General features: G+C 32.9%; 1 protein-coding gene across 1 annotated transcript; it reads right to left on the bottom strand.

Moving 5' to 3' along the window:
* Nucleotides 1-2,010: 2,010 nt before the first annotated feature.
* Nucleotides 2,011-6,056, bottom strand: LOC145592052 (uncharacterized). The gene is made up of 4 exons (XM_081648518.1): nt 6,053-6,056; nt 4,206-4,534; nt 3,960-4,076; nt 2,011-3,272 (listed from the first exon to the last, which is right to left on the bottom strand). Exons 1-4 carry the CDS (start codon nt 6,054-6,056, stop codon nt 2,220-2,222), a joined length of 1,503 nt encoding a protein of 500 aa, XP_081504644.1. The 3' UTR covers nt 2,011-2,219.
* Between the last annotated feature and the right edge of the window lie 4,159 nt (nt 6,057-10,215).

Below are 10,215 nucleotides of genomic sequence, written 5' to 3'. Positions count from 1 at the left end.
AACGTAGTGCAACTAATGGATGATTCCAATAACACCCAGATGCTACCATGCATCTTGGTGATTCACCTCTTTAGAAATGCACAATGGTCTGGATGTTAACTTATGGTTGTTCAAATGATCATGAAAGACATGGTATCCTTCGAACAAGCTAAGTTTATTATTCCGATAAAGGATTCAAAATCAATAAGACAGGCCTTACTGCCATGGCATGGCCAGCTGCCCAGCTAACCGAGAAAGGGCGGGCAACCCTTTTCCTTGTTCTCCAAGGGGCAAGGGTGTAGGTGGTCCTTCCACCTACCCACTCTTGTGTGATGACAAGGTGTCTTTGACTATTTGTTTGTGCTATTTAATTTATTTTAAAATTAAATTAATTAAATACCAATCTAAAAAATATAAAGACGGTTCAAACAGTTTTTAGGAAATTAATCAAGAATAAATTTACAAAATAACATATGATAAATGAGTGGAAAATGAACTAACGATTTGGGAATTACGATGCTTGCTCTTCGGCAGTGGTTCATACCTTAATAAAGAGATTTTTTTCCTCCCAATATTAATAGTACATAAATCAATTATACATATTAATAAAAAAAATAATGGAAAGAACATATTTTGATGAGTGATTGAGGTCATGTAAGGAGGCTTATGTATTATTAGAGTTAGGGCTGTTCATCAGTCCAAGTCTAAGACCGGATCGGACCGGCTCGGCCCGAAGACCGAAAATTAGAATTTTAAGAACCGAAGGCCGGACCGATTAAGCTAGTACCGATCCCGGACCGGACAGAAAGAATCGGTCCAAAACCCGGACTGGACCGCTTTAGACCGATTTAAGAATTTTTAAAAAAAGAATACTAAATTTTTAATAAAGTTATGGAAAACACAAAAAAAAGTAAAGAAAAAACTATATTGTAACGTCATTTTTACGTCTTTTTTTGTATGTTTAGTACAAAAAACTTATAAAGTTAAAGTTTTCTAAGCTTATTAAGGATAAGTTTAACTATTATTTAAGGTTTCACGCATATTTTTAATAAAAAATCGGTTCGGCCCAAAACCAGTTTTTATAGGGTTTTGGACCAGAAAAATGACTTTCAAGAACCGAACACTGGACCGATTAATTCGGCCCGGTCCGGTCCGGTCCTTTTTTCGGTCCGGACCGATTTATGAACACCCCTAATTAGAGTAATGTTGGTTGAAAATTGAAGAGTAAAATGGTTGATTATCAAAATTTTCATCTTCAATTGTATGGAATTCATTGGACTTGAAATTGGTAAATTGTACATTATTGAAAAATAGAATTACGAAAGAAGGGGGATTATAATTGAGTGACTACCTTGACTAGGGTGAAATAAATTCACTTTAGAAAGTGAATATTTTGGGCGAAAAATCATGAAGGAAGTTGAAAGACCAAAAATTTGCAATTCTTTGTATAAACTGATCTCAATTATTCGTTTTTTTACCTATTTGATAATTAAACTTGCTTTCCAAGTTAGGGCCCAGGGCGGTTGCCCGAGCTACCTCATCACTCATGACAAGTCACTACTCCATATGTTAAATTAAATTTAAAATAAAAGTCATTGTATCATTATAATCAAGAATGACCATCCTCATTTAATCATTAAAATAAGCAATAACCATCCTTATATAACAACCTTTGCTATATTCAACAAAACGTAGGTTGCCATGTGTAATACTCAGGTCCGTAATTATACGCACACAATTTTTTCCATAAATTGTTTAGAAGTAAAGAATACATTATCACAAATTAGATTACAAAAATAAAAGGCTGATAGAAAGTATTCCAGAGATTTTGGAGTTTGATTTGGTCAATCAAAACTAATATTGGTAATTTGACAAATAATGAAGAATTTTACTCCTTACTTGAAATCCAGTTCAAAGCAGACCTTAAAATTTGAGAAGCATAGTGAATTTTGCAGTAGAAATTCAATGACAGAATTTTCCGAATTAATAAAATTGAGGGAAATTCGATTAACGGAGAATTTTGTGCATTAGCTTACAGTGACTAAATTTAGCACCCAGCTTCACAACTCATGTGAGAGATAAAACAAAAAACTTAGAGTTTATATTACACACTACTAGATCAGAAGTTAAACTCATATTCAGCATTCAGTAGTCATACATCTTCATGGCATGTATTGTTAATTGTGCAGACAGAACTTCCCTCAGAATGATCTGCCACACTAGAGGAACTGTTGGAAGTCCTAGTTCTTGATCTTTTTCTTGAACATATACCTCCTCAATCTTCTTCCAGGCTGTATTCCTAGTAAGTTATCACAGCCCTTTTCATTAGTCTCGACATTGGAACTAATCTTGCGTTTCAAAGTCTGACTAATGAATTCTTTTACAATGTCTATGGACTTCGTCTCACCGGATAATACTACTTTACTATGGCTTTCCAATGCCTTTCCCTGCTGATTTTCTGGTAAGTAATCATAATCCTTTTCACTGATCTTGACACTGCAACTACTCTTGCGCTTCAAATTCTGAGACTTAAATTCTTTTGCTACATCCATGGATTTCGTCTCACCTTCCGGTGCCTTTCCAACATCTCTTCTCAATCGAGAAAACACACTAATCCTGGAAGCATTCTCAATGCTGCTTTTGCACTTCCACATTTTATGCCTCTCGTCCAGTCCTTTGAGTACATCCCCCAGATTGTCCACCTTACTACAATGATGACGTTCCTTCCTCAACACTTTCCCTATCCCCGACAATCGTAGAAATGCACTTGTTCTCATCTTGTCTGAGTACAGCCCCTGAACCTGCAAGCCACTGGAATCATCAATTTTCTTGTGGTCTACTTGTGGTCTACTTACTTTAGGTCCTGAAGAACAGCTGGCTGGCTTTGAATAGTCTGAATCCCACCCACCCTGAACAAGACACCTAGTATCATCACCAACCTGCTTGTCACCATCTGTACCACCAACCTTCGTAAATGGCCATAAGGAAGATAGATCAGCACCACAAAGGAATCCTTCAGAAGGATCTTCAATTTCTTCAGGTTCTATTGAAGGCAATGGTATATAGTCATCAAGGTGAGTTGCATTGCCATGATCAGGAGCATCCAAGTTGCCTGTTTTCTTTGGAATTGATTCTTGTGATGTCTCTGTTAATAGCTCTAGATTTACTACAGATTTAGGGTGTACCACCATAGATTTTTCTATTTGTCTGCTACTCTGATTTTTTCTTTCCCTCACAGGAGGATTAGGGATCCTGAGCATTCGTTTCTCAAACAGAAATAGGAGCCTTCCTACCTGCATTTTTAAAGCATACATAATATAAATAAATAAGGTAGGTGGGTAATGTGGCAATGCTAAGATTGCTAACTGGACGTAACCCCAAAATCACCAAAAATATATGTACTCCACTAATACTTAGTTCTCCTCTTTTCACTGATTACCCCCAATCACCAACACATTAAACAATTTGATGTATTACTTCCTGCAAATTAAACACCAATATAAAGTAATAATCAATGGCCGTATTTCACAAAATGCAAGTGACCAGTACATAAATCATTCTCCAATAACCACAAAAAAAAAAAAAAAAAAAAAAAAAAAAAAAAAAAAAAAAAAAAACAGTAACCTGAGCACAGCCAAACAGAAATCAATAGTGAAATATCAAGATGATCCATACTTTATTAGAAACATTGAAATAGCTATGAATGAAGCAAGTGAAACTAAAAGAACATGATAGAAGTCCTTTACAGCTTTGTTTCAGAGAAAAAAATGCATGAAATTGTAGATATATTTTCATGCAAAGTTGCACGAAGTGTTATACATTGGCAGACATAGGATTGCTACTTAGAATTTTTCAACCAGTGAAAAATATTGAAATATATAATTGATTGTATATTCATAAAACTAGAATGATGCATGGTGTCAGCACCAGAATACAGAAAGACAATAACAGTGAGGAAAAAAAAAATGGAGTGAGAATACTTGATCTCTGGATAAACCAAGATTGAATTTGAATTGTTTGTAGTAGTTTTCCTTTATTGCATCACCAAAAACGTTCTCTGGAAGAGGATGACAGTGCCAAAATGTACTGAAGCGGACCTGGGGTAAAGAATTATGGGGTTTACTACCAAAGAATTTAGGATATAACAGAAATATTTAAATGAGATTATAGAATTTTTTTAAAAAAAATGTAGGATATGAGTGTGATTTTGGGGAAACAAAAGACACCTGTGCTGGAAACTTCCTGTTTGATGTTGACCTGTATGCATCAGGGACTATATTCATCGCACCATCAGAGGTTGCCTCGAAAACCCCATAAAGCATTCTCTCTTGAAAATCAAAGAGAAACAAAGGCATCCCATTCTTAACTTTCATCACAAAATTGGCATATTCAGATGGAAGACCAAAGATTTCTCTTTCAAAACATTCTTTCCTGGTGGAGTTGCTTGCCATGAAGATAGCCCCATAGTCAGGAGAATTGCTTGGAACTCTATTTCTGCAAAGACTTACATAGACCTTAATCTGTCTGAATGCTGACGAAACAAGTAACAGAACAGCTGGCAGTACATCACAATAATAGATATAAAATAGAAAAATATGCCAAAATTTAGTCTTCAACATTCAATATTCATATTAGAGGGGGGAGGAGGGGGGATAACAAGAGTAAGAATTTTTACAAGGTACACGCAAAAATCAGGGAATAAAACATAAGAGTTATGTTATAGGTCTGACTTTCTATTAAACATGCAGAACCATTTTTTCAAATCTAACATAATAGAAACAAGAATATAGGTCGATAAATCTGCAAGTTCTTTAAAATAAAATTGTCTAATTGTTTCAAACTTTCAACTTCCTTAGTTAAATCCAATTTTGAGATTATACAATCAAGAGCATGATGAATACATTAAGCTCTTGATGTTTTTTACATTATCTGTATATGACTATCTTATTATAGTTACATGGGTATAATCTTTTATGATAATATATGATCTTTATAAATAAAGAAGAGATTATGTTCATTTTTTATGAGTTGCAAGTCTTGTAACTTTCAAGATCATATTGGATATAGTCTGTGTAACCCTAGGCTTTTAACAATTAGAAATTCCCATTTCTAGTTTCCTTCCTCATTCACATTGTTGTACCTCCCTTTGTTAACCTAGTTCGCAAGTGAATTAAAGATTCACTATTATTTGACTTTTGGTTTATAGTTGTTCCATAAATATTACATTTACTGTTTACAGAAGGTTTGCAAATATCTTCTTTTAAAATATATATATACATATATATATATATAACCTTATGTCAATTAACTCCTAGATTCTTCTGTAAAAAAAAAAGAAAAAAAAAAGTTAACTCCTAGATTCCTTACCCACTTGGATTTTATATGTAATTCACAAGGGTTTCGTAGTCCTTTCTCACAATTTACCCAATTTCTTATAACTTTTGCCCTACCCCATACTGCAATATTTTTGAAACCAAAGAAGTAATAGGGTAAATAGGAATGAATCATTAAAGGATAACAAAGAGTCATTGAGTATTGGAGCAATAGTCAATACATGAAAATCTACTTGCTCTATATCACCCTCCCCTTGTCCTTTAACCAAAATGGAGGTATATCTTGGAGTATGTTGTTGTAATAAACGGAAGCTATTAATAATATCCCAGATAACCTTAAAGTTATACATGTTCCTTACATACTTTATACAAAAAAAAAAAAAAAAAAAAAGGGCTTCATAAACCTACAATGTTACTTTTAAACTTGATTTTTGTTCACCTTATTTGCACTCATTTAAGGAAAAATGAAATCAAATAAGATAATTAAAAAAAAAAAAAAAAATAGTTTTGACACGGGTCACCCACATTTCAAATTACAACTAAAATATAATGCTTAATAAGTTTTGATAAGCTCAAGTAGGTTCAAATAAGTTCAGATAAAATAAGATAGGTTTAGACTAGTGAAAATCACGTAAATTATGCACACCCTTAATATGCTAGATAATCACAATGTTTTAATTAATCAAAAAAAGATTACATAAAGAAAAACAAGAAGGTTAGCCATGCAAGTATCCAATTACCCATGTTGATCCTTGACACTCCGACATGGTTATGGATTGTTCGATACATTGTTTTGGACTAACTTATGATCTCAAAAAAAAAAAAAAAAAAAAGCTAATGTTAGTGGTGCTCAATGAGTCAATGCATATGTAACTACTCGTATTAGTAAAGTAGTACAAGAACCCATATATTATAATCGATCTTCTAACAAAAACAAATAAAATTCGCAAAAACAGAGTATCAAATTATAAAAATTACTTCCGAAAAAACATAAATAAAATCTTCCAACCAGAATGGGGTTAAATTCAAACCAAACTACACCATTTGATCCTTCTTCACATGAAAATGTCAATTACAGAAGCATTTGCAGAAAAATTGGAACCAAATGAACATCAAAAACCCTAGATATTTCAACACTTTACCATCAAAGCTGACAAACTTTGCACAAAACCAAAGTTACCCAAGAAAATCACATTAAAGCTCAAATTTTAAGAAAAAATCGAGATATTCGAAACACTCCATATTAATTTCATTCTTCTCAAACGAAAACAATCAAACAAAAAAGGAAAGCAATTAACAAATTATGGAGTAGACAATTCAAACCAGAAGTTTGTCACCTCATTTAGAAAGGTAATTGACGGTTGTGAAGGCGGAGGAAGTCGAGAGAGGCGTTGTCGTTGGCGGGCTGATGACGCACCAACTGTGACGTCTGTGAGAATGTATGATCACAGCCTGAATTGAGTTGAGTGTAGAGAGAGAGAGTGTCCACTGTTCAGTGTGCTGAAATTTGTACAGTTTTTTTCGTAAGCATAGTCTAGTGAGAATTTGTACAGTTTTTTTCGTAAGCATAGTCTAGGGATTCGTGAATGATACGAGTACGAATTGTGAATGATACGAGTACGAATTGTTTTTATGTAGAGCTGTGATCCAAACCTTTAAATCCGATTGTTTCGAACCGATCCGAAAAGGAATTGATCTGTTTAAAACTCATTTTTTGGAAACCGAAAATTGATCTGACCCAATTTTTTTCAACCCGAAATTGAACTTAACCAAATTTATGCGAACCGTTACTAACCCGACCCGTCATCAAGCCAAACCGTTACAACCCGAAACTGGAAGCAACCCAAACCGATTACATCTAAACTCGATGATAACCCGACCCATTAACCGAAAATCGTTAAAACCCGATAAAAATCTGTTAAACCTAAATCGTTCCAACCCGTAACCCATTGTGACCGAACCATTTATAATTTGTAACCCGTTGTGACCGAACCGTTACGACCTGTAACCCGTTGAGGCCAAAACGTTTAAAATCCGTAACCCGTTATGATTGTGTCATGTGCAACCTGTAACCCAATAAGTTTATGATTTAATCCGTTTCAACCCACTACTCGATAAACCAAACTTATTTATGACTTGACTTGATTATAACATGACTCGTTCCTATCCGTTAACTGACTAATTCGACTCGATAATCATCCGACTCAATTTTAACCCGATATGATTTGAACTGAAACCCGCTTTTTCAAACCAACCAAGTTCAATCTAAACCGATTATAACCTGAAACGATAATGATTTGACCCGATTTCACCCGATCTGTTTTGAATCGAAACCCATTTTCGAACCGACTCGGTTTAACCCAAACTGATTATGACCTGAACCAATTACGACCCGTCCTGATTAAGACCCGAACTGTTTTTAACCGAAACCTACTTTAAACGAGCTAAACCCGTTTTCAAACCGACCCAATTCAACCCAAATTGATTATGACACGAACCGACTAGAACCCGATCCGATAAGGACCCGATCCGAACAAAAACTGCAATTAAAAAAATCAAACCGACCTGACCCGATAATTTTCAAAACCGACCCGCTAATTATTTCAACCCGTTATAACCCGAAACTGATAAACCCAACCCAAACCCGAACTGTTTACCCGAATTGACACCCCTACTTTTATGGGTAATGATATATTACCTCCGTTGTGTTATGTGCAACTTTGGAATATTTTATACTCCTTATCTCACAAATAATACCCCAAAGTTACACATAACATTTAACGTAACAATTAAATATTTTTTCCTTTTTTGTATTTTCTTCGTTTTATTTAGTTGACGCGTTTAATTTATACCCACATATTAAGAGGCGAGGGATAATGATAGAGAATGATAAAGCAAGTGAGGTACACTAAAAAAAACAAGGTACTCGTACTACCGTACTCCCTCCATCCCTTATGTACATGCCTATTTTTAGTATTTATTACTCACATAATAAAGAGAAATAGGCATGTAAAGGGAGATGATACACATACAACTATTGTATGTGTGGTCCACATACAATTGACAACTCATCATTAGTTACAAAAATGAGAGGAAAAAATGAGTGGAAAAAAAAATAGTTTTAAGCGCCATTTAGCAGAATTAGGCGTGAAGAATTTCATTGGTGCCTAATAACAATCTTGTTACTAAAAAAAATGAGAGGGAAAAATACAAATTTGTTACTAGAGATAATAGCGTCCTAGTAGTCAGCATCATTAATGAAGAGAGATGTTTACGGTAAGAATCGAATAATACTTTATTAGATGATATTTTAAAAACTACAAATCCGTTTAAAATAAAAAATTATAAAAAAAACAATGAAATTATTTTTTAAGGATCTTTCTAAAGACATCCATATCGATATATTTTCGAAAAAATTATAAAGTTGGACAATTTTAACCTTACTATAGTTTTTAGGATTTTTTTACTTTTACCATAAAAAAATTAAAAAATTGTTTTATACCACCAAAACTCTTAAAAGTTTTATTTTACCACAAAAAAATTTCTAGAAATTGTTTTTTACCATATACCGTAAAAAAAATCATTAAATCTAACGGTTTAAAATAAAATTCTTCGATTTCCGTGCGCAAAACATGTCCTTCATAGGTTTAGGGGGGGCATTTCGGTTTATTGGGACCAATTTGGGTTCAAAATTGACAAAAAATGATCGGAAATATCTCATTTTGCGTGTTGAAAAATTCGCAAAAAGAAGCATTTCTGATTATTTTTTGTCAATTCTAACCTCAAATTGGATCCAAAGGCCCAAAACACTCTCCAACACCCCTAAAAACCATATGTTTGGCACAAAAATCGAAAAATTTAAAAAATTCCGTTAGGTTTTTGATGACAGGTGATAAAAAAAAACAATTTATTTATATATTTTTTTTTTGGTGGTAAAAAACAATTTTTTGATTTTTTTTTTTTTTTTTTTTTTTTTTTTTTTTTTTTTTTTTGTGGTAAAAGTCAAAATATCCTAGTTTTTATTATGAAACCGTTATGGTTACTACAAAAATTTCAAACATACCAAAAATGTATAGATTATAATTTTATTGTATATAAAGTAACCGTATAAAAATAATTAAGTGTTAGATACAATCATAAAATTATCAAGTGTCATTGTTTGTTTAAAATGCTTCCTTATTGTTTGGAAAAGCTTCCTTATTGTTAGTATTGTTACGTTAGCAAGGTTATCAATCTTTGAAACCGATAACTCAAAGGACAACCCCTTAATACTCTAAAACAAGATAGAGTATTTAACATCAGTGTTAGTTATTCCTTAACTCCCTATATATATCTTGTTACTAGAAAAGTACAATTTCACCAATATGTAGTATTTGGTTGTAATATAAGATGGATTATTTCAAAATATTGTTTATGTAATTTCTGTTATCGATTTATGTGTATATTTTGAAATTTCATATTAAGAAAATATTTTAAACATACCAAAAAAAGCAAAATAATTTATAAAGTTCTTGTGACACTCTATATTGCTAATTACTTGATTGAATTTACTTAAACATAATTTTGAGTACTTTTGTAATAATTGTCATTTATTGTATGATTACATTACATAATACAAGCGATGGACTTTCAATGTATACATCTAGAACACAATTGCTTCAATATTTCTCTCGCCATAAATTATTTCAAGCAATAGCACGGAATCAAGGTCGCTATAAATACTAACAATCAAAATTACTATACTAAGTTATAATCAAGTATTATAAGGTTTAATAATCTATACATTTGAGGGTTTAATTCAAATTATAATACACACACATAGTTTGAATTAAATCACTACGGGTTACACACAGTCAAATTTCTACGGGTTACACACAGTCAAATCACTACATGTTTCCGACAT

The sequence above is a fragment of the Chenopodium album genome, chromosome 18, assembly GCF_948465745.1.
Source record: "Chenopodium album chromosome 18, dcCheAlbu1.1, whole genome shotgun sequence".
Taxonomy (NCBI): domain Eukaryota; kingdom Viridiplantae; phylum Streptophyta; class Magnoliopsida; order Caryophyllales; family Amaranthaceae; genus Chenopodium; species Chenopodium album.
The sequence above is the reverse complement of the archived record's forward strand: the minus strand, read 5'-3'. Positions and strand labels throughout refer to the sequence as shown.

Bases quoted from the DNA above. Each gene is read 5' to 3' on its own strand.
- LOC145592052 (XM_081648518.1), bottom strand. The intron at 4,077-4,205 runs GTGTCTTTTGTT...TCTTTACCCCAG, and splicing joins ACAGGAAGTTTCCAGCACAG to GTCCGCTTCAGTACATTTTG. The intron at 3,273-3,959 runs GTATTCTCACTC...TTAAAAATGCAG, and splicing joins TTGGTTTATCCAGAGATCAA to GTAGGAAGGCTCCTATTTCT.